At 40.6% G+C, this 25214-nt stretch overlaps 1 protein-coding gene and 1 long non-coding RNA gene across 4 annotated transcripts in view; one reads left to right on the forward strand and one right to left on the reverse strand.

The window, feature by feature from the left end:
- Positions 1–366: 366 nt before the first annotated feature.
- The window catches only part of LOC111248600 (CAP-Gly domain-containing linker protein 4-like), a 26458-nt gene continuing 1610 nt past the window's right edge, over positions 367–25214 (reverse strand). Inside the window, exons 1-10 of one of the 3 annotated variants that reach the window (XM_022801181.2) lie at positions 19652–19790; positions 18879–18985; positions 18256–18446; positions 16410–16631; positions 14449–14596; positions 13850–14061; positions 13233–13500; positions 12137–12392; positions 6181–6584; positions 367–2010 (exon numbers count right to left, since the gene is read on the reverse strand). In XM_022801181.2, the coding sequence (XP_022656916.1) occupies positions 1817–2010; positions 6181–6584; positions 12137–12392; positions 13233–13500; positions 13850–14061; positions 14449–14596; positions 16410–16631; positions 18256–18446; positions 18879–18985; positions 19652–19686 (2037 nt within the window). In that variant the 5' untranslated portion in view covers positions 19687–19790 and the 3' untranslated portion in view covers positions 367–1816. Of the gene's footprint in view, positions 2011–3991; positions 5369–6180; positions 6585–12136; positions 12393–13232; positions 13501–13849; positions 14062–14448; positions 14597–16409; positions 16632–18255; positions 18447–18878; positions 18986–19651; positions 19791–25214 lie in introns of those variants that run through there. The other 2 variants (XM_022801184.2, XM_022801185.2) reach the window with 2 other exon arrangements.
- Positions 18337–19658, forward strand: LOC147755904 (uncharacterized). Its single transcript, XR_015326988.1, has 3 exons — positions 18337–18452; positions 18848–19033; positions 19290–19658. It is a non-coding gene; the product is annotated as an uncharacterized LOC147755904 (long non-coding RNA).

The following is a 25214-nucleotide window of genomic DNA, read 5'->3' on the forward strand; positions in this document are numbered from 1 at the left end:
AAATAAATACTCGTCGTCATTATTGCAGACTTCGGACATTTCGCTGCTCCTGTATCGTTGGTATGCTATCTTGTGATCACTATACACTAAATAATCAGCGGCATGAACAGTCCGATCCCGTTCCATATTTGGTCAGCTGACGTCATTTAAAGTACGTATCTATACGTAAATATATTCAACGCGTAAATATTAAAGTACGTATACATTTGGCTGTTAGCTAACTAAGAGCAGTTGAGTCTGTCTATGTCGCTTCTGCTTTTTTACTGATCACAGATGTTCATCTCTGTCATCAGGTACGCTCGGATCTCTAGAAGCTCGATTCGAATTTTGCAATGTACGTAGAATCGAAAAACGCTAGCTAGTAAATACAGGAGACAAGAGAAGTGACGTTTATTTAAAAAATCCGCCATTAGCCACCCCATGATTTGCTCGCGGTATGTAAACAGTGACGGTCTGCATTTGCAATGAGTGCTCATCGTCAAGCAGTTGCTGTGCGACGCAACCGGAGTACATATATAATACGTACAAATGTAATAAGATGGTATTAGAATATATCACCCCAAGAGGATAAAACTGCATTAGACCCACTCCTGCGTATCGACTGCTTGTGTGCGGATGGCGATTAGGTATATCACAATGGTGGAAAGATAGAGCAAGCTACATGCGCAAGCGTAGACATACCGGTGCTCGTAAATGACATTTCATCGTGTCCACAATGTACTTGGACTGTATTTTCTGGATTTTTTTTTTGCAAAATTATTGCACTTTAATTGTGGGGATCGTCCACGAAGCTGGGCGATGATCCTTTTTTAAGCTTAGATGTGTAAGGCCGGTCACAAGTTCCGAACTAACTGACATTGTTGATCTTCTTCATGTTTTTCTGACAGCTTTTGCTCGTTGCTGTTGTAACGTGAAGATGGTTTGATGTGTTTGCGCAAACTAGTGCAATATTCATCAGCAAAAGGATTACCACCCACTCCTATAGGTTATTCTCAGTTTGTATCCTTTCTTGCTGCAACCTATCCACTCGTCCGCTTCGCACAGGATCTATGAACTGTCCATACAAATTCAACCAAGGAACTTGCCTAGATGCTTACTTATTTAAAATCATAATTTTAATATTAATGCGCATTCTCATTAGCGGAGCTAACTCGATTATGAACTTTTAGAAGATGGACTTGTTTTCTCGCAATAACAAACAGAGCATTGCTGCTGGCTGTTTCGCGCTCTGCTATCACGGTTTCGTACGATAACTAGAGTGTAATAGGCCCGCTGGTAAACAAACACCTCATCGTCAGGTAAACATACATCATATCGTCAGAAGAACGACGTTGTGATTGAACAAGAAGTCGTTTGTTACAGTACAGTGTCTAGCATTGGCTTCATACATTTACGTATTACTTGCGTTCACTCGACATCGTGCCGTTATAATACTGAAAGTGTGTGCGTATATTTATAATGTCCTTCTCATAACATAAATTTAATACGATTTAAGTACACCACAAAAAGTAAGCTCTACTTTTTGTTCAATGTTTAAGCGATTCATTCGAAACTTCAAGTAGTTGTACGTAGTTCAGATGAATTTCGTAAAGGAAACCGAGAAAGTCGAATCCGACGGCGGAAACAGGTAGCCGGATATGAAGGTAACGGTTATTACCAATGACAAAATAAGTTATGAAAAAAATAAATTTTAGTAAAAATACAACAGTATACAGTTGCAGCTGGAGGTGATTCCGTCAACATGATTTTGGCTCTTCATTTCATTTCGCAGTGACAACTCATGGTCGATGTTGCGAACTGCTGAATGATGATGTGTTTATGATGAATCTTTCTGCTCGAAAAGTTTGGCGCCGTTGATTCCACGAACGTTGACGACGCACGGCCGTACTAGGAGTCCATGTCCAGGCTTACATCGAAAATACCTAGTACCTCCAATGCTTCCATCGTGCTTGCCGATTGGCAACCTGAATTCCACCCCAAGGAATGTTCCTTCCTCGAACTGGAGTGGACCTGCGAAAAGGGTTAATCGGCACATTAGCTACATAGAGTGTAACATAAGCATTCTGTAGAATACGTTATTTACTATATAATCCTAGGGCTGGGTTAAGTGTCGTATTTCCTGTAGACTTTCAACGAAAAGTCGATACGACCTTTGGTGTTTTTCTATCTCGTTTTGAAGCGCCCCAAGTCGCTCTAGCCCTTTGCTAGTATTTCTGGCTAAATAGTTGCTATTCCGAACTAGTTAGAGCCTTATGATGAGCCTAACCTATTGTACTTTTTGCCACTTCCCTCCCAAATATGAGCCTTTCGTTATGAAGCCCTCTAGCCAAGCCAAACCTATCCATCAGATCCATCTTCAGAGACTGTCTAAACGTGTACATAGAAACTCGATTTGCCATAAAACAAGAATAGATGCTGGTACTACTAAGTATACATAATATTAAAAAAAAAACTCAGATGTTCAAGAATTTCCCTTAACTTGAAAACCTCTTTTGTGTATCCTATATCGATCGCTGGCCTTGGCCAACTAATACAATGCAATTTCGGGGGGGGGGGGGGGGTAAGAAGTAGGACTTATTAGAAAAAAAAAGCTGCCGTTTGTAGTATGTTTTTGTTACAAATATCAAGCAGCCTCGGTCGATGCACTCTATAATGGAAACGAGTCGAAGCTAGAAGAAAGTCGTCCACGTCTTGCGTGACGGAATCCGTATATTGATATCCACATAGCGTCTTGTAGGCGAACGACTGTGGATACATCATTTGGTTTTATCTTGTTAGTCTTTTGAGTTCGACTGGTAGAAGCATGTCCTGTTTCGTAGGTGGTTCTTTTTTTAAAAACTTTTTTTTTTTTACGAAAACTTTAATCATACAGCCGAGTAATCTGCAGCGAGATGATTAATGTATTGTAAAGAATTGAACTCCTTTAAAACTTTTTTTCTTCGAAATTCTGTTCATGGAATTAACTTGTTTACCGATCGCTTGTTAGCAATCGTTGGCGACGGCTAAGAACGGTGATCCTTGAGTACACAGCACACTTCGAAGAACCTCCTTTTCGGCGAAACAACATTTAACGTATAAACTCTACGGAACACTTGCAAGAGAACCATTTCTACGCGGACCCCTTGCGACAATCAAAGATAGTAACAATAGTTGTCACAAAAAGAACAATATATATTGTTTAAATTCCGAGGATAAAGTATATGTACCTAGCTTGAATGGAAGAAACCAGTGCTAGCTGTTCCCTGCCCGATTATACGATACAGATTTAACATTTACTTACTGAGTATAATCGAAGAATTTTTGCAGTTTCGGTTTGCTTTTTTTTTTTTTTCAGAATAGTTGTTGAGGTGCAATTTCATATATCATAACAGGCTCACTTCTACAGACATGGCCTAATGCACATAGTAGTCCTTTGCCGCCCTTTTGTTTTGTAATCCTGCGGTGGAGTCTTCTGCCTGGATTTAACCAGATGCCCGAAATTTTTTCTGGCGTACCACCGACGTTGCTGTCTAGTATGATGAAATGAAAGACAGTCAACTATACGCATTATATATATCGCCCGCCTAGGCAAAGTCAAACCCTGCTAAAACCCGTCTCTCCACATTCTCCATTGTGAGACAAATGTACAGCAAGGGCATTTTTATTTTACAAAAATGCCAACAACCAGCACTTAATAGAAAAGCTCATAGCATAAATCTTAGTCATTCCAAGTAGACGTGTTCTCTACTTAATGCAAGTTGGTCTGTGCTATTTTGAAGGTGTTCAGATATATAAAAATTAGTATAATGTGCTTTATTTAATAGAAAAATTCTCTCTTGTGAGAAGGGTAGCGAGCCGGTATTTGATTGAATATTGTTCTAGGTAGCCGTATCTACCGAAAAGGACGGTACGAATCAGCCACGCACTTCTATATGATACTTGCACAGTAATAAAAAAAAAAAAACTTTGTATAGAGTCGTAAGCAGAAAACAGAGAAAATAGTGCCGAGATAATAGATTGATGGTAACATCACATTGGAGATCTGTGCAATAGACTATTTGTTCTAAAAGAGTATCTCTAAATAGTGCGTATATAAAATACAGGACAGATAACATAAGCGTTCAAGATAGTACGACAGCTATGAGGATAGCGCGAAAAACACATAAATTATACATTAATCCAAATGGTAAAGGAGTGAAACGCAACCCCATGCCAGTTTAGCGAAAGCTAATTACGATATTGCTTAGTTATAACAAACTTCCGACTAAATATAGGTTGAACTTTTCTGGCTTCAGGGTCAACGTTATACTTGACAAGTTGTTATAACAAGCGCCAACTTTCTTGCATGTGTGTAACGAGTATGGCTGAATACTGCTAGCGTTTTACCTAAATGCTCCTATTGTTCCTACGCGCGCAGGCCAACAGCAGCAGTCCGCAATATGAGCAATTGTCAGGTTTGCGATTTATTTTGATACATGAATGTCGTTCTGGCAATTTCAATAGTAAAACACGACGAAAGGACGCAAATTTCGATACAACTTTTTGAACACAAACTGTCTAAGCGATTTCCACTACACACGTAACTTCAATGAACGGTACCCTCTGGATCTATAAACAGATCTATTCAATGAGCCCGTCTAGCCAGATTATTGCAGCTCGGAGAATTGTTTGAATAATTGAAGAAAAAAAAAAAACACAGAAAACTATGTTTGATTCACTTGTATGCTGGAACCAGACTAATAGAACTGTTTAATTTTCTGCCGAATCATTAATTCAATTATATACACGTGAGCAGCACTAAGCTTCATTAGCGTTTTGTGATTTTAAATTTATTACAAATTTACCTTCACCATTAAAGGAACCTTCATTATTTTTCGACACATCTTTGAATCACTATCACCAGAGAACTCCTGATGCGAAACTATTATTTTTAGTTTCCCTAATTGTACAACTCGCCATTCACGATAAAAATTCGATTCATAATTTACATTGTGCTCGTGTCGACTATTTATTTTCCATATTTATATAACCCGCGTTTTTTAGGGTTACTAGCCCCAAAAAAAAATTCTTCAAATTGTGAACGAACGAACTAGTCGGCTTTTTTTTTTCCTTTATTAATACCTTCACGACTAAATAGGCGACTGCATTTTTCGCCGCAGATACCTTGCTGCTTTCTTTCATTTGTGTTCCAGACTCCCTCGAACGACGAGAGAAGATCGAGTTGCGGCTTTACGCGCTGAAGATGTTTGCGAAGCAGGTAACAGTCGTGGGATGTGCTTCTTCATCCCGTTGCTACTGTTCTCTTCCCCAATAAGCTGTCTGCTACGATTGACTTTTACTCGGAAACGGACCTTAGAACAGGAGCGTAAAGCCTAGGAGAGACGCAGCCCTGAAGAGTGACAAAAATTACGTGCGATCATACGGAACGAGCCATTGCAGGGCGTGGAAGAGCGTTTCTAGCAAATAATATTTTATTACCACAGAGTCGCAAGACCAACCGTGATTTCTTCTTCTTCTTCTTCTATAACAGCGAAATTCCCATTTTGAATGTGAACCCAAGCGATTCTAAATAACATTCAACTGAGACGACTCGAAAAGGATTCGCGAAACAAACCATCATCATCATTACACATATGTACGACCTCTTGCCAGGCAAGCTTTCGCTTAGAAAAGCAGACGACCAATATTAAATTAAGCTGAACTTGTTTATGGATTAATCCAGAGAAAATAAGCCATTCTTGAACACCGCCGTAAACGTACGCAGTCGATACAGCGACAGGATCAATGAATAATAGTTTCTTCTCTCATTCGATACTAGGAGAGGGCAAAGGTCGATAATTTTTATAGTATTTCAAATATTATCTATATGTTTCCAGTGGCGAAAGGATCGGAACCTGACTTCCTTCTTCGCTCACTCAAATTATTCTGCAGCAGATTAAAACGAAATAATGAAGCGTTCTTATGCTATAGCATGCAGCTTATAATTTATATTATCAATGAACATACGGAATACGCTGGAGGTTCTCCAATTCCCAATTCTAAGCGAGATTTTCCTAACAAACATGTCCGAAACCCTCTTCAGCCGTTTTAGCCGGTTGTACGACTGTGTACATTTCTTCCTCATCCTGCTAATTCCTCAAAAAAAAAAATTAGAGATTCGAATAAAGTATAGATGGAGGCGCAGGTAATAGTTGAACTCACCAATATAGCGCAGAATGCCGAGTTCCTTCTGTACGAAAACATTCATCCCTTCACGTAGCCAATTGCAGCTCTTTTTCAACGTCGTCGAGATAATCTGTTTTTCGCCTTTGTCTGCCCATCTATCTGCATTCGCTGTACCTGCTAGTAAAGCTGCTGCTGCTGCTGCTGCTGCGGCGGTGGCGGCTGTAGATACTCCCTTATCTCCTTTATCGGCTTTATCATGCTTTTCTATTTTCTCCGCCACCTTGCTTCCGCCCCCGTCTCGAACGCTGACCGCGGTCTGGGCTGACTGGGACACGCTAGACTTTCTCGAACTTGACGTTGTTGAGCCCTCGGTGGGGCTACGTGAGATGCTTGCGTCTTTAATCGACTCATCGGATCCAGCTTCCTCTTCAGGTAAGATTCTGTAAGGTATGACAAAACGCACAAGCAAAGCTCGATAGTAGATGGACATTTCTGTTATGCTAATTTAAAAATACATATAGAAAACAGACAACAACTAGTCAATTGTTCTCCGTTTCTTTTCTATTTTGTATTCGATTATCTTTATCAGTACGCACTTTTTATTACCGTTGGTCTATGTTACCAGTATCTGCATGGACAGATTGATCGAAGTTGCTTGACTTGTTTACAACGTCAACATGTTTACAATGCTTTTTTTTTTTTTCCCCGTTAGCGCTGTCGTCGGCCTTCATGCTTCACAATACATCCAAAGGGTTTTTTTACACCCAGCCACGGATAAACAGTGAAGCGCCATCACGAGAGGGATGAATAGCAAAGAATCGCCAAGAACTTTTGCTAGACAGTCGTGCTCCCTAGAGGCGATCGCTTACTTGAATGCTAATACATGACACAATAGGGCAATACTTGCCTGGATATTGGTGTCCATGGTGATTTTTTTACGTCTGTATAAATAGCGCACGCACGCAGCTTACTTCGAAGGCATCGACGTGCAAAAGGCTCGGACACATACTTCAGCGCATTATCAACCCCTCCGCGAAGTTGTAAATTTTACGGCAAAGGGCTTAGCCTTCTTGATGACCAATTCGACCCCATTAGTGCATCGCTTACGCGGCCCAAATGCTTGTTGTTCTGTGAAAACACTCTCAATAGAGCAAAGTCATCCGCGTATAGGATAGGCGTTTTTGACCTTTTATATCTCTGAGGGCACAGTGCGTTCATACGAGTCGAAAAGAACGACGGGCTTATGTCATCTCTTTGAATAAAGCCGGCACGTGGCATTGAGCAAAGCATGGGATCCTTTGTTCTAAGGAGCTTTTATGGTCTAGAAACACCGCAGAGATCTACGTTCTGCCAGGCTTTTTAAATGTCTCTTTGCAGGTTTCACTTATTAAATATAGTTTTACTTGCGTTTCTAAAACTTAATGTTAGCGTGTTAGCAATGACCTCTTTATAGGTGGCAGTATTTTAGGGGGGTGCGAAAAACTTTCATCATTCGAATGTTCTTATATGTGTGTTGCCGTTCAGCTATAGGCTCTCCCATGTATATACACATGTATGGATACGGTGATCGCTACGTTTGCCCATTTACCGTTCCAGAATCTTCAATGCCCTACGGCGCTGACAGCGAGTTTGATCACCAGTAAAGCTACGCCTCTTTTGTAAACATTAAGCGAAACAGAGAACTGTTCGAGACAGCCATGGAACATAAGTCACATAGTCAATTAAAGAATTTATTGTTTTTATCAGTGCACATGTCCGCATACAGGAGAGAAGATTTCAGTCGGGAGCCTTCGCCGGAAAACGATAGAGCAATCGTAAAGCACACATTGATAATTATTATTGAGACCAGCGCTAACGTAATAAACGTTTTTGTGAGCATTACTAATAAAGTTGAATAATTCGGCTATCATTATATGGATTCAGCTTATCAATATTCATTTTATCTTTGCTATTTGAACGTTGCCTATATCCAAAAAAAAAAAAACACAGAGATCACATGTTTTAACTCGGTTTTTTTCTGTTGCGGCCACATGCGTTACTAAGTAAAAAAAGGACCTTAGTGGATTTTCTTAGATACGCCGCTTCAGCGGCGTCTAATTGATCGAGAAAGCATTAAATGATCTTCGAGCTCCTCGAACCTCTATCTACAGATAGAAAAAAAAACTCGACCAGCAGGGGCAGCACATAAGGGAACTACAACCGTGAATAACGTTAAGTTTAAAACTTCTTCCCAGAAAGGTATCTAGAACTTTATACCCGTTCTGCTATAGTAGCTTACCGCAAAATTTAGGCATCCAATCGGCAAAATCCACGCACAGTTATCCTGGACTGTATTCTAGATATGTGCTCTCAAGCTCATTAGGCAAGAAGAACTTATACGAAGTTAACTTTAATGCCATGTTGCATCTATTCGGAATAGAAACAGTGATACAGCGTGGAATTTAAACCCGCTGTAGCTATTTCGGATGACAGAACAATGATATGACCGCACGTTGTGCCGCACACTTGTTATTATAGCATATAGCTAATTCTCTAATTATACATGTAATTATAAATTGCTCGGAAACATATATTTACCTTTGCTTTATGTAGCTAATATCAAGTCGATTATTTATTAGTTCAAACTTACGCAACCGAAAGTCTTTTTGAGTATACCGTTGGAGCCAGTTGCTGTAAGATAATTATAAATATGACTTCTGTTTTTATGATCGTGTTTATAGGGGGTGAGTGGGGGATATACTCCATAATTCAATATGAAAAGGAAAGATATTCCTCAAGTAAATGGAACAATAGAATCCACTATTTTTGGAGCCTTCGTATTTTTTTGCCAAGGCTTTACATTATTAAACAAGTATAAATGTGATATATCTTGTTTAGTAAGACGAGTAGTAATTTATGTCATGTATTAGATGCATCGAAGGGAAAATGATTTACGGCACTAGACCAACAATCACCTGAAATAGAAGAAAGCTTTTACACCTATCCAAGGTGCTCAGCATGCTTACCCTGTGCTCGTCTTTAACGCTGACGAATTAATGGTATCGTCAGGTCACAAAAGATCTTAAATACCTGTCGCAACGGACACACTCATATGGGTGTCCCAAATTAGTTATACTCTGTCTGAAATTCAGGCTTCTGCAAGTCAGCTTATCGTATGATCATTGTCGATCGTAAGTTGGTTCTTTACAGCTAAGGGCAGGCTTTAAGCTAGCTACTAAAAGGATCGTGTTGAGGAATTTTTCATACAAGGGCATTAGGACATACGTTGTTGTTCAGCACGCTGAGCTCAGAAATCATCTGAGGTCTCGTATTTCTTCAACGGCGATCAGCGCAAATTTCGCTCAAATGTATGTGGCAGTATTTTCAGATTCGGTCACTTACTGCTTCATAGATGCTGTACATGCAAAGCACGATAACATTTTGCCATTATCAGTGAGTGATAAAATACAATAATATCTAGATCTGCTAAAGATACTTAGAAGATTTTCACCGACACGTTACAACAATTACCTTTTCTTAGGCAAAAGACTAATAATTTAATATATCCGCTGATAACGCGAGCATACTCTTGGTTATTAACGGTCATTTGGTGAAACATGATTAGTTATGATAAATGTATAGTTTGAACGTACTTCATCAACGTTTGACGAATCCTTCGAAGTATCTCGAAAGTATTGCTTTGGGCAGGCGGACGACGGATCCCTTTACGACGAACGCTGTGCAATTACTAGACTAAATAAAACCGACCGGCAGATTTAACTTTTAAAGGGTTAGTACAATATCTTAGAGCCATTGCGCAAGTTAAATATCAGGGCACGCTTCGGATTAATTCAGGCTTCAGTTTCAGAGTATTTTGTCAACTACGACCTTCAAATAATAGTCTCGAAACAAATTCAGTAGGTTAACTTTACGCCAACGATATTACGTTCATATCACGTCACGGGATATGAACACCCCCGCGTGTTTGCCCCACCCGTTTCGCATGCACTTCAACAGACTACCCAATCGCGCTAGGACACGCTTACGAATCAGAGAATCGCAGCTTTCTGTACGAACGAATTTTCGTTAAGTATGTGCGTACAACACTGAAGAGTTTCAGAAACTCGTCGTTCCTAAAATAGTATCTTTATCACCTTAGTTTAAAGGGGGAGTTCACGCACATGTGGATGCTTTCGGCTTCAAATAGTCCGACCATTTTTATCTGGCCGTAATGGTCTTTCAAACGCTTCCGCTATCTTTGAAACATAAGCGCTAACAATGGGTGCGTTCAAAACAAGCGCTCTCTATTTGAGGCATGTACAAATTGTTGACTCATATCATCGACCCGTTCAGCCACGTTGCTCCTTATTGCCACGGCAAACGACGGACGGACACAACTATCTCAGAAGTCTGTTTCGTAGTGTTACGTAAACGCTACGTAAAGGCAAAATGTCTACCCATTCTAGCCACTACAGGATGAATTTTCTGTGGTAAATAATAAAAATCACGGGTCCAAAAGCAAAGCTAAACAGCGAATTAGGCCTCGCCCTGTTCTATGGTATAAAACTATTTTTGCAAAAGATTTTTTCAAACAGGTGTTTGCCCTTCATGAGACCAAGGCGATTTAGGTTTTCTGTCTTTATCTTGAGCAATTCTTTTGTACATTGAGTTACATTTGTTGACGTCTGCCGCATCACCATGATCTGTCTCCGGGAATGTTCGGGTGGATTAGACGTATTTTTCATGTGTAATAATAGAGGTATAGCCGTCTGTGTGGAGGTGCGGACGACCTATTCCAACTGACCTAGCGCGTATCGAGTGGAATCAAAGGTAGATCGGAAAAAAACAAGCTAACAGATAGCTCCTCTTCGTGAGTCTCCACAGAAGTGTATTTGGCGCTATTGCTTTTTGCATTCTACACTCGTATCACGTAGCCACGTCTGACTTACTTAAAGACAGTGATCGCGACAACATGCAGAGGTCATATTTATTGACCTTTATACTTTGTAAATATAATAATCATCTTTTTACAAATTTATCGGGGGTAAATGGCAAAAAACTTTATCAAATATCGTAGCTCTGGAAGCAGTATTCATCATTATGCCAACCAATCAAATAAAATAAATAATACTGTTAATGCATCCTATAAAGTGTTTGTGCTTTTCTGGGGCGCACTGCACCCAGGACCGAAACGTAGCGTGAGTCACCCAGTACTGATCTGTACTTTCTCAACTAGATTTCCTTTTCATTCAGCTGATTGGCCCATGAAACGTAAATGGACTTCGTTCTCTTAATACCTTAATTATTGATTCCTAATTAAATATGATTCGACAACAATAAAGGTTTCTGCGTGACAATTAAAATGATCTAGGCACTTTATTGCTTGCCATTGTTTAATATGATTGAATGTATAGTGCCCTGTCAAGCTAGCGTGTTTTTGTTCGCTGCGCAGTAAATGACAATTTTATCCCACGTACGCGGTGTGTTTAGTCTGCGCGCAGTGTTTTTTTCCTCTCATTATTACTAGTCTCTACATGTACCGTAGTAACGGCTCTTCTACGTTTGCCCAAGTGAGTAAGTAAGAATCTATATGTTCTGCACTTAAGTAAAGCAAACCCGAGTTCCATTTTAGAGCATTAGCTCCCAAAAAGAATTCGCTGATGCCTAAAACAGTATAATGAACAAATTTAGAAGAGTAACATTCGATAATAATCGATTGTTTACGGTCACAAACTGATACGACGTTAATCATCAGTAGCTACGTTGATGATTGAAGAAAAGCATCTTCAAAAATTGTACGTGTTTGCGACGAACGTAACTCTTCAAAAGGAAACAAGTATAATTAACAAATTCTAGTTATGGGCAAAATAGAACAATAATAGTTATAGCAGTCTGGCTTCACATGTAAAACATGCACAGAAAATATGTGCGAGACAAATTGTATTCATATTATACAGTGTGCAGTAACCTGATCAGTGACTTGATGATAAATGACTACTCTTCACTCATTTACCTCCTCACGCGTCCAACAAGAGCGAAGACCCCGTGGGCTGGTGGACATTTGAAATACTCGATTCCTCCAACGGACCCATCGTTCTTCCCCTGTGGAGTATCCAGTTCAACGCCAGCCCAATAACCAGAAGCAAATTTAGTCTCGCCGATGAACCGGAGAATTCCTTTACGCTTATTACCAACCAACACGCGATCCCCTACAGCGAGTTGGAGCGGCTCGACAGAAGGATCACTGCCTACCCGACTGCCACGAAGGCCTGTAAATTGATCAAAGGAAGGCACAGGTATCATCTGCTCGGGGGTGTCGTCAATCATAGAAATGAATTCACAGTTCTCACAGGTCTAACCTTTGCACATCAGTAGTAGCAGTTCTACTTTACAGGTATTGATAGACTTATTGTTATTATTAGTCTTATTTGTACAATCATTATTTACATAGTCTCTAATAACCTTTTCTTCTCCATTGATCTCTATCACTTCATTGAGCAGTTGGGTTTGGGCAGTGTGAATATTTAAACATTCTCAAACTGTCCTATATACCTGAAATATTACCCACCGCCCCACGAACAGCAACCTTTGAGCGGGCTATCGGTACTGCAATGTTTCAGCAAGATAAAAATATTATAATAAAGAGCTATTATGTGAATTATTTTATTAGATGCGCAAATAGATATACAGCAAATAATATTGTTTATACCAACGGGTAATGCTGCTTATCTAATTCTAATCTAGATTTTTGATAAAAACGTTTACTCTACACAAATGCGATTCACGCACCCAATTCCAACTAAGATACGAAGCGACAGTGATCAATTTAATGAGGTTAAATAAGATGACGGTAAACTAGGAAACATCAAAATAAATTCAATGGCGTACTAACGTCGACCGTTATTTAGATGCGTTCGGTGCCAATAAACCTGGTCAGATTACGGATACTTCAGGAGTCGAAATACCTTTCGCAATTGGCAAGCTATTCTTTCGAATTTCACATTATCGATTCGTATTTGTACGCACCTTCTTCTCTGGACAGTGTCGTTACATGAGAATGAAATGAAAGAGGGGGCAACAGTTAGATCCGATCTCAGGATTCAACTTACCGGTTTGCACTTTGGAGGTTACGTGACTGACATCGAGTTTGGGAAACGAGAAAATACGATCCTTTCGTGGAGGCGGATCCGTGAAGCTAGACTGACTGGGCCTGGACACCTTTGTGATTGGAACAAAAACTCCATGGTTTGCAGGGCAGTTAAAATACGAAACTCCAGCTAGGGAGCCGTCATTTTTCCCAGAAGGTTCCTCGAGTTCAACTCCCGCCCACACGCCCGTTGCGAAATGAATCGTCCCGCAATAGCGAAGAGTTCCTATCTGAAGCAATTCATATAGAAAACAAATAAATATGACAAAGTAAGCAAATTGCTACAATAAACAAAACAGGTATGTACGGCAATTTAATGCCCTACGTAGGGCTAAGGGAAGCCCTGTCTTAAGCTTGGAAATAAAATTATGATGCTGAAGAGATTACGGTAACAGTGGGTAACATATGATGTGTAGTCAAGCATTGAAGATTGCCCTTGCGAATACTCTTCCTTGATATGAAAACTCTTCCTTAATAATTTAAGAAACATCTAGTTTACTGTATCTGGCGCGTCACGTTGTCGCAATATTGGATACAATCGGGCTATGTAGTGTTAACATCATGCTTCTCGCCACGTACCTTGTTAGGGCTGACCATAATCTGATCGCCAATTTTTAGTCCCAAGGATTGTAGTAGAACTCTTCCGGACACTGATGTCTGCGGCGAAGCTAAAATTTCATCTCTCGAATCTGAACGAAGTAAGTCTTTCAGTGTCACAATCGCATCTTCGGGCACGAGGTCTGGATCGAGAGTGGGCGGTATCACCTCATTTGGCGTACGCCCTAAATTATCTATTATCGTCAGTCGAAAAATCGATATATACGTGTTGAGTTTTTTTTTTACATAAAAAAAAATACCTAAGGACCGTGATAGTAGGGACTGGCTCGAGTTTGAAAACACCTTGTTATTATCGACCATAGCACCGTCATCCTCATGCTTACCTTTAGTTAAACAATGTGAATAGACAGATTCTGAGTTAAGTGAGTTCCTTATACGATCTTTAAAGCAAGCAGAAGTAGCACTTCTTCTTCTGTTTTTTTTCGGTTTTTGCAGGTTGTGTATTTTATGAACTGTGTATGAGATTTATACGTGTGACTTTTCGAACATTTACCACGCATTCAAAAGCAGAATACTTAGAACGTCGGTATACAGTATACAAAAATAATTAAGCGGCTTACCCGTGACGTTAATATTAGCTCCATATTGGACGAGGAGTTTCGCTGATTCAACGTTGAGGTTCGCAGCGGCAATATGTAACGAGGTGCCACCCTCGAAGTCATTTGACGTTGCCTCCAGGTCGGAACGCTTTCCGGCTTTTAGCAAAATCTGAAAAGTTTAGATCTCCTGATGAATGTAATTCAATCATGGCTGTGTGTACGATGTATGCAACAAGTATAAACTCTAAATGTTCTTTGTCCTAGTCTCATGTCTTATTCTGTGCTAATCCTATACATTAATTCTAAGATTCTATTCAAGGTCATAGAACCAAATTATATATTTCGTGCCGCGGTTATTTAATCCCGTTATTCGGCTCATTGTATGCTAATTGGAATCCACGTTTTTGTTTTTTTCTGTAAGTCGTTATTTTTATTAATAATAGTAACGATAAAGGCTGGTTTTATTTGTACATTGTTGAAAGACTTGATGCCTTGCACTGTTAGACCAAATCGAAGGTTTGCAGATACAAAAATAAAATAGTCCTCTTTTTGTTACTATGTTTTTTTAATGTTACTATGCTTGTTATTCGTTGCTTGAACGAAATCGATTTATTTAGTATTACTCATCGCAGATATTAGAAGAAGAGAGAAAACAGTATTCAAGCCTTAGAAACCCTCAAAGAGCCGGGTTCGAATCGGCTTTTTATACGACCAAGTTTCGCCGTTGCTTGCGCTTTCGAACGATTACAGACGCACCTGTACATACATATACATTTTATGATAAATAATATTATAGCTTAGTATGTAGAACAGTGGCGTCGAAATGCGGCGCATGCGTAGACAGAGGCAAGTGATAATGTCTTTTACCCTAGCTCCATAGCTCAAAAGTACGGTCCTATTAATTAATGCGTTGTGTTACCGTGCATGTCAAACAAACAGAGAACAGAGCCAACACGCGAACTCGGCTAGATGGTCAACTCTTGTAAAGGAACCAGCTAAGCTAGGAAAAACCTCACCTGTGTCCTTAAGAATACAACGACGTTTTTATCGGTGTAATCAGTACAACATCATCACTCCGGGTATGCTTAATTTTCTGGGTGGACACATCTTATACGGTGGGAAGAGAAAAGGGTCCGACATAACCTGTCCCTTGTGCCTTCTCTTGTGATTTAGTGCGAGCTTCGCTGCAAATAGCTCACCGTAGACCGTAAACGATATTTTGCACGTTGTTGGTCAAAGAATTTATCTGAATTTAATGAAGTTACAGTCAGACAATAAGGCGAGCGACGCCGGTCGTCATCATTCATTCCTATCGGGAAGCTATTAATGCTTTTCCCGTATTATACCATCATTAGTGGAAAAAAAATAGGGAACTTCATGTTAAACGAACCTCGTTCTCCTATGACGGGAAAAGAGAGCTAAAATTTGGCTTTCGTAGAGTTTTGCCATAGACCCTGCTAAAAAAGCGCTCAGGGCTTTTGGCAACAATGTCATCAGGTAGGTTTTCAGCACATATAAAGCTCATGAAGAACTATAGAGCAATGAGTCTCCGACGAAACGGAAAAGGATCTTGTTGGAAGGACAACAAAATCCAGAATATATAAGTACGGGACGCGTAATATGTAACAGTCATACTAAACACTTCTTTAGCTGCGGAGATGAATACCTTCTGTTTTTTGTTATGTCACCGCTATAAGGTAAGTATGCGTTGTCTTTTTTTCGTAACGTCGTTTACTCCGTCAGAGCTGACACGCTGCAGGAATGCTACTCTTGAGTAACTAGTCTTTCAAGTCACTATAACCGAAAAAGCAAATAACCCTTATATATAAGTATATATATAGAAAAGGAAAGATTATCAATTGAAAAGAAGCATGGCCAAGTATGACTTTACATTGAAAACATTTCCATTTTAGAAGTGTTCATACACAAACATGCAGATCAATGACTTCACGGATCTAATTTTTGAATCTACGTTTAGTTACCTCGACAACGTTGGGGACATCGAAGAATACAGCGTAATGTAAGGCCGTCATGTCTGTCCAACGACAACGCAATCTGAGATCGGCACCCCTGTCCAAGAGGGCTGTAACAGTTTGGCCTGCCACAAGAGGCCCTGCGAGAGCTCCTCCCTTAGCGGCATAGTGAAGTAGGCTCATATCTGTCAGGCCATCACGATCATTTACGTTCGAGCCTCGCCGGAGAATCTGGTTGAGATCCGTAGACCGCAATGAACCATAAACATACTTTTTAGCTAATAGTAACAGTAGTGTCAATAAATTAGATAAATACAATAAATGTTAGATTTTTTATTGTAGACACGGAGGCTTTCAAGCATGAAATAGGCCCTAATAGTAAGTGCGTTGTAAGGCCTCTTCAGTGGTTCTGAAAATTGTGGTAATTGATTTTAAATACTTTCTTTATGCCTGAAGGCTGAGAGTAATCAGAAAACGATAGTCTAGAAGCTACTCTTCCTCGAGCAGAAAATAAGAATTTAGGGCTGAGCTGGTTCAGCAAGTATTTTCGATGTTATTCCTCGTAAAGCTCGCGGGCATAATGAGCGCATCGGTCGATGTGTTCACAGAATGTGAACTGGTTCCTAACGTGTTTGTTCGTGAGACAGCTGTGGACACATAAGAACCCATAGAACGAATCCAAAATGGCTGCCTATTTCTTGTAGCTGATGTTAATAATAGGCAAAGCTTCATACTTTTCTTCCTGTTTCGAAATATTTCGATGAGAATATTTAGCTTATTTCTGTTATTTCGAATGTTATATTCTTTCAAACGCGGCCGAATGTGCCAGTCAACCCAGTGCTAAGTATGAGTAATAACAGGAAGGAAGACGACGAAAAAGAGGCTGAAATTAATCTATAGAACTTAAGCATATGTTTAAATTCCTACTATATGCCAAACGTTTCGCTTTTGAATAGTCCGGAGTTTGATTTCGCTCTATTTGCCTCTGAAACCCTGGGTGGACTCAGAACCACTGTGACATCTTTACTTTCAAGTAACATTTTTCTTTTTTATATTTTTTCGCCGGAAATTAGACATTATAGTAGCAAGCGCTGGTGTCAAAAAGCTAATGTAATTTTTTTATGAGCTAATTAGAGATGCAGAATTTGCTTGGTTGGCGAACACAGCAGGCCAACAGTGACGTTCGATTTGTAAGAGACATCTTCAGTAAATCGTAATATACCGGCCATCCCTCAGATAGCCCTATATTACTTATTTGCCAAAATGACATTTAGTGTTTGAGCGCACGCACCAGCTGCATGTAATCTTCACCACGACTTGGAATAGGTATTCACGTTTTATGCTTTTAATAGAAATACGTCGTTTAGCTATAATACACATACGGAATGGAATAAAAACAAAATGGTACAGGTTGAATGAAGCAAGGCCAACAAAAAAACACTATACATAATATATTTGATGCGGGTCGCAGCTGAAATTTCCTTAACATTTTCGGTATCTAGTAAAGTGAATATATTTAATTTTCTAAATAGCTAATAAGCATTACTATAAGTAGTTGACATAAATCTTATCATAAAAACAATATTTAAATGGCCAGTATGAAATTTCTCCGTTTTTCTCATCCGCCCACGTAAATATGACGGTGAAATTCATAGGTCATAGAGGTAACGAAGTCGTATCGAGAGTATTCTAGCTGGCGTACATGGAATCATCGATCGGTGTGCTAGGACACCGATCGATGATTCCAACGGTGCAATTCGTAAAAATATATCTGCCACGAAATCTATGTATACATTGATATGGGAAACACAATAGCTAAGCAGCCCTTCTACAAGCGAATCATTTAACACTATACCTCAGAGGCGATAATGTGCATATGTTTCTGCGTTACAGGATTCCAGTGTCGTAACATGGCAAGGATCTGCGGGACAGTCGTAGCTTCGCTCCTCAGCAGCTCCATACAGGAAGTACACTCGGAGAAGTTGTAGTGACGAAGGCCTTCCGATTCGCATTGTGGACAGCGCGGCGCTTCAGCCGATGGGTACACTGGTGGTGTGTTTATTATTACAATTGTAGGAAAACACAGTACAAAATTAGAGGGACGACATCATTAGTTTGTTTAAACAACTGATGAAGTTTCTTGCTAGGCTTTGTCTTGTAAGTGTCAGTGTTAAAGATGAAAGGATTTAATACGTGTGACGCAGGGAAACGTTACGTAGGCTTGTGCAGATGGGAACTAGATTGGTCAGTTTTTTCTTTATATCGAAGATATACTTCCGTTGAATCTTCTTCTAATTCGACTGTTACATACTGAACTGTGAACACTTTTAAGGAACAGCATTCTTGATACACTAATATTGCAATTATAGAACAGAAAGATGTTGGATTGAAGTTGAAGTAAGATCCATTATGAAAGTAGTAACTGTGGAATTTTATTGGAATTCAAGATCTACCCGGGCAGCCCATTAAACCCTTTACCAATTGTGTGCTTCCTTGTTATTTTCACTTGGGGCCTTTCCCCAAGTGAGTTGCCCGACCCGACGGAGCTGCGATCTACATCTCCTGCTGGGTTAACCGGCATCGCCCTGAAACAAATCGTGCAATCCGTCGTTGATTGATGATGCCAGTACCAGGTTAGAGTAAATGCTAAATATCTACGGAAATTAATGAAGACTGTCACAGAAGTGACCCAATCGAGGATTCTTCCTTTCACTGAATGAGTTTAATTCAGTATTCACGCAAGATCAATTAGAACGGTTATCGAACGCTCTTGAATTGTAACGTAAACCCTAGTTATGACTGTCTAGCTCCCAATCGACAAAGCGGAGCATTCGCAAACTCGAAAGGACGGCAAAACACTAAAATAATACAATATTTTATGATTGACAGAGTTCTGCTTATCAGCATGTAAAAGTACCTGACCTCCAGGCCAGCTTGATAATGCCAAGAGGAGAAAACTCAGATTCAATTAAAGACAAACTGAACGTGAAGTACATACTCAACTGTCTGCTTTACAAATCGACCAAACATATTTGGAACCACTCCCGGTGTTTTCTCGTAAACGGGCCAACTATCGATCACATAATGTCCTCATGTATGATGGTCGCATTCACAAAGACTAGCAATCAATAAATAATCATATCTGAAGCATACTATAAGTTACTCCATCAATAAAAGAAATAAACTGTGACACAACTTTAGATTATATCGGGATAAGTATGACGCTGTTATGAATCATCATGTTAACAAACCGCAGGCGACCGCTGATTAAACGGCGACTGTTCATCTTCTTATCGAGTCAGAGCGTTGCTAGGTGAGTGTCCCCCGGGAAGTTTATCGGAGAACAGGCTCGTCGTAAGGGAAAGCCCTTCGCCATGTCCTTCGAAGTAGCTGTCATCCAAATATACTTTCACCAAAATTATCCATTCGCGTTGTCCATTTGCTCTCAGGTCGCTATCACTTGTGCTACACTGTGTCGAAGCAAAGCATCCGTATCTGTCACCGACACTCTCTACGGAAATTCACCTGTCTGAAAAGGCTCAGATCGACACCAACTAATCGGCGCGCAGTGACATCTGACTAGTCTGTTATTTGTATGTCCCCACAGACAAGAAAGCTTTTCCGCTTGAATTCGTTTCTTGTTCAGTATCGAACGATCAGATCGCGCCGAATCAGGCTGGTTAAGGGTCTTCAGCGCCCGCCTAAACAGCAGTAATTAATCACTCCACTCGACCGGACTCGTCGTGCCGAAGTCGCTCAAATGTCGTCTTTGTCAAGATATACCACTGCCATCACCAGCAGCAACGACAATAATACTGGCTCCGCGAAGTGACTTCAGAGTCTGCGGACCACAAGCACCATTGGTCCGTGGCTCGGTGTAATAGCTCTGTAGTTGTCGTTTTCGTCGTCGATACGCCTTTTGTTCGCAACGAATACAGCCCACACTGTACTGCAGCGTAGTAAGCACGCGTGAATGCCGCACAGGTGCATCACAGCTACTACATCAATGTCTAGATAGGACAGACGTTATTACTACGTCTGCGTCTGTCAGGTATCAGGCTCATGTCTGTTTATGATGTCTCGTCCAGCCGCCGCCGCCGGCGATGAATCTATTCTATCCTGTTAAAGCTAACACCGATGGAACTGTATAGAATACATAGTATGGACAAATAACATATACTAGTCAGTCAGGCCGGCCGGCGGGCGACAGACAGAGAGGCCGACAAAAATAACAGAAGTGCGCACCCGTCCTGGCAGCGCAGTATATTACGGGCAAAATGTAAGCGACTGGTAGCAGTGACGGCAGCGAGCCCGACAAACAAACCAGTAAAGTAAGTTAACGACAACGACGTAGAGGTCATTGCCGCTGCTGTTCGTACCAGCAGCTGATTAGGCTGCCAACAGCTATTTCGATGGGGGAGACAGCTGCTCAACAAGTCGTTTGTCGGGCCAAAATGGCCTGCCTTTCTGTGCTGCAACTTCTGCACGGTTGCGGGCGCTGCTTTTTCGTCGTTCAGGAACGGCCTCCGATTTCTCTTAGCGCGCGCACTCTTCCGCTCTTTCTGTAAATCATTAGCACACAAGTTAACTGACAAACTGACCAGCCGAGCGGTCGTCTGATTCTTGCATTATCTGTTGCTATTGCTGCTATGTAGAAAATCGATTCCACTGATGGCAAAGTTAATACGTCTCGAATAGCATCTGGCGCTGTGGTAACATATTAACAGAAAAAAAAAAACAAGTTTCAGCACGTCGTGTGGGGGCACGTTGTTATAATCATCGCCGACATATGGCAAGCGGTTCAACATGAGCGTGGCAGCAGAGCTAAACGATGTAACACAGGAGTCATCCGTCGCTGCTGCTGCCAATAACTAACATTGAAGTATGCATTACATTAGGGATAGTCGTGTGTGGAGTTTCGGCCTTCCGTTCGTCAGTTACTCTGATAAGTACCTATTATAGTATAACATTGCGGAATCAAACCGTAGAGAAAAAGGGACAAATTGGCTTGTTGTAGTAACATGAACTATGTGCCACGATATGTGACTTTCTTACATGAGAGACGTTACGACGCCGGACGCTGATTAACTGTTGTGCAACTGAGTTACTCGAATCGCTTTGTCCTGTATGCGATATGATCACTGAGATACAACAAACGTACGTACGTACATACGCACAGAAGTAATTGTATGTAAATAGCACTGCAATGTTGTTCTCCGCTTGACCAACGAACTACGGTAGGGATCGGCGCGTCAAGGATTGCGTCGACTAATGTCACTAGTGACTTGTCCTCCCTATAACCGAAGCTGGGCCCTAGCGGGTCGAAACCAGTTGGTAAGAGAGCTTTGGCCGTCGTTTCTCGACTCCACTTCACTTCGACTGGTCGGTCGGCCGGTCCCCTACCTACAGATCGAATGAGAGGTTAGGCAGCGTACAACAGATAGCACAATAACAAGGTCAACAACGACGACAATAAGCCATGGTTTTTGAAGCGGCAACGTAACCCAACTGATATCTTCGTAAAACAGAAAAGAGGCATGTTGTTGTTGGCTTCAGGTAATATTTATTTTCGTTCTCGGTATTGCCAGTCGTCAATCGACAGGAGACCCTCCCATTGATTTGAGGCCGAACAATTGCAGCCACCGCTACCGCTACAGGAACAACGCGGTAGCGACTTACTGCCATAACGGTCGCTCCGTTGGGTATGTTCGTTTGTTTCTTTACATATTGCACGTTTTGCGATGCTTACGCTGCTACGGTATTACCGTTGTCTAGCCATACGGTCTCTCTATATTTAATATCGTGAGTCACAGCCGCCGGCCGTCATCAATATCCCTAATATTGTTATTGTTACTGTTACAGCTTATGCTCGTACTGCTGTTTGGGAGCGTCGCACGCATCGACGTAACTTGCGTCGCGCATTGCGTCGTGTCGTCGGGTCGCTATGAGCTCGAGGCGTGAGGACTCCCACGTAGACTAGCAATAGCTAGTGCACGAGGTAGTGCCGGTGATTGTGCAGGACTGATCCATTGAACGTCGTTCGGCTGGTTTGGTGGCAGTTGAAGCGACAGGTGGTAGTTATATCGCCGCCGTCGTTACTGTTCGTTTTTTTCCGTCGTTGTCGTCATCCAGTATCGCGCTGTTGCCTTCATTGTTGTCTTTTGGTACCTGTTAGTGGTCCAGCCGAAGCAACGACAAGTGATGGTAGGCCTAACGCTATCCCTTTGGTCTTAGGCCATATGGTAAAGCTGGCCCGCTTATGTCGATTGAGAATAAGTAGAGAACAACTGATAGATGTGAGCACGATTTAGTAAGGGAATAGAAAACGACTTAGCGTAACTCATCGCACCGAAGCATCATATTCATACTGCCGTCGTTGTCGTTAGAATTATGACAATATTACACGCGAACGCGCGTTGATACAGAAGGATTATCGTCGCACATTACTAATCATTGCCATCGGAAACAGATAAGAAAAGGGCATAGTGTAACGCTGGCCTGATAAGAAAACAACGACCGAATCCATTCGTGAATGACAGATAAATTCTTAGTTAACAAAATATTCATGGGTCAAAGAAAGCGGCAATAAAGGAGCATACCTAAATAGCAACAATGAAGAACGATGTACGGATTTCCCAGTTCTTCTATTTTATTATTTTATTTATTAACAAGTATATACGTTATGCCGCAGTCAAACTATTCTTAGCAATGAAATAGTCATCAGCGACCCAATAGGTGGAAAAAATGTACGCTTTTTTCAACGGCGCATTGAAGCCTGTGCTCCCCAGTATCTAAAGTTAAACTCCATAGGCGGATCGCCTACAGTTTAGAGACATCTGGTTTGTTACAAGGATTATCATACAGCAAATAACCCAATCATTGTCGCCTTCAAAAGTCATCTCCATGTTGGGATAATTTCCGCATTACGAAATCCTAACTACATTTTTTGGCGGCCCGCTACAGCCCTCTCTGTTAGTCTAAAATACAATTCACTCTAGACAAACAATTATGTCTTAACGTTATGTCTTTCATTTGAACTTAACTAAGTTATCACATAGATAACTATTCAAGGTCTATGGATCTTACTTGTATGGATGCAGTGCCAGCAACCAAACCGCTGTCAAATAAAGGAAGACTCGTTCAATGTGATCGTACATTGGTAACGCGTTTGCTAAACCTAAGGCCACGTGGCGGTCTAGGCTCGAAACCGGTCTAGGTTAATAAACGCACTTGTTTCGTGCTTGAAACCAATATTCTCAAGCAATGCCCGACGCTTGAAACATCGGACGTAAATCTAAAGACATTGGTGCTTATATATAAACAGTAGACTACCGTTGTACTGACTGATCATCAAAAATTCTCGCCGCATACACAGCATATGTCGAAGCCTAACCCCAATGGCCACTGTTGGCTCGGAGCAGCGGATGCTAGCCTTTGGGACTGAAAGAGTGGATAAAAGCAAGTGATGTGATAACCATAAAAGTTATCGGAAGGGTCGAAGTTACACATCTTTTATAAATTATGAATGGGGGAGGTTAAGCAAGCTGGTTGAAAAGCTAACTTCATTCTAGATTTCGTTTCCTCCGGCCCACTCAACCGAAAGAAGCCGCTAATGTAATTAGGGCAGCTTCGGATACCGTGTACGATGAGACTCGAGTGTTTTCTGTCGGCTGATGGCCACTTTCGGCCCTTCTCGGTCTTTGGACGTTCGAGCCGTCTTGCGAAAAGGCAAGTTGCAGCTTTGAAACGCGCACATCTAGAGTGAACGTCGATTGGGCAAGGTCGGTCGAGATTATGAAGTAAATTCTGTTCGACTTCGACGAAAAGGACATAAAGCTAAAAAATTAATATCATTCCAATGATGACCTTATTTAGGACCATTTTATTAAGGAGTGATATATCTTTTGTCAAAAGAGGGTTCAAGAAAAGACGAATGGTGTGTCATCCTGCTGTAAGAAAATGCTGCATGAATTGGTTATAAAAATAATCGCTCTTTTCTATATTTCCATTTTGATCGGCGCATGAGCCTAGATGTATCAATAGTTTATCTTCAGTTTGTATCACTAGTCTATTATATAGAAGAATAAACTATTTAGTAAATCACTATCAATATAAAACGCGTTGTAAGATGACTTTTTTTTAAATGTCGCGCGTAATTTTCATTTTGCTCATTAGCTTGATAGCATACATGAAGCGGGTCAGAAAAAAACAACTCTATTAAGTAACCGCAAACAGACAAGTACTTGTGAACGAGTGCAATTTGTGAATGATTGAGTATTACATTATTTCTTATCTTTTTGTGTCTCGTTTCTAATTTGATACTCTTTGTTAGCTATTAGACTTAAAGCACTCTCAATTGGCTCATTGCTTTTGTGGTACGGACTAACGCGAAATGATGTATCTCAAATTCGATGGAACTAATGATATTCGTTTTGATTAAATGTAACCGCTTGAGAATTTGACATGAACATTCTAAATAATTTGAAAAATCATTACCACTCAGAGTAATATTTAAGGTAAGGAATTTAAAAATCAGCGCGATGCCGAATGTCTGCAAATTGAAACCCTGATCTGTCGGTACGTACACTTTGTATCTATAATGAAAACTGGAAATTACATTATAAATGTATTTAAATAAAATTCTATTTAAATTTCTCTTTTATCCTTAATTCCGTTTTTAAATTATTTCTTGGGTTAGTATGAATTAATAACACCATGTCCTGTGAAGCTGTGCATGCGTTCATTAAAGGGCTAAAATCCTTTTAAATATGATGATTATTAGAGAGGATCTGTGTATCTGCATATACGCTATAT

This window comes from Varroa destructor, unplaced genomic scaffold (genome assembly GCF_002443255.2).
Source record: "Varroa destructor unplaced genomic scaffold, Vdes_3.0 BEIS01000004.1, whole genome shotgun sequence".
Lineage (NCBI taxonomy): Eukaryota > Metazoa > Arthropoda > Arachnida > Mesostigmata > Varroidae > Varroa > Varroa destructor.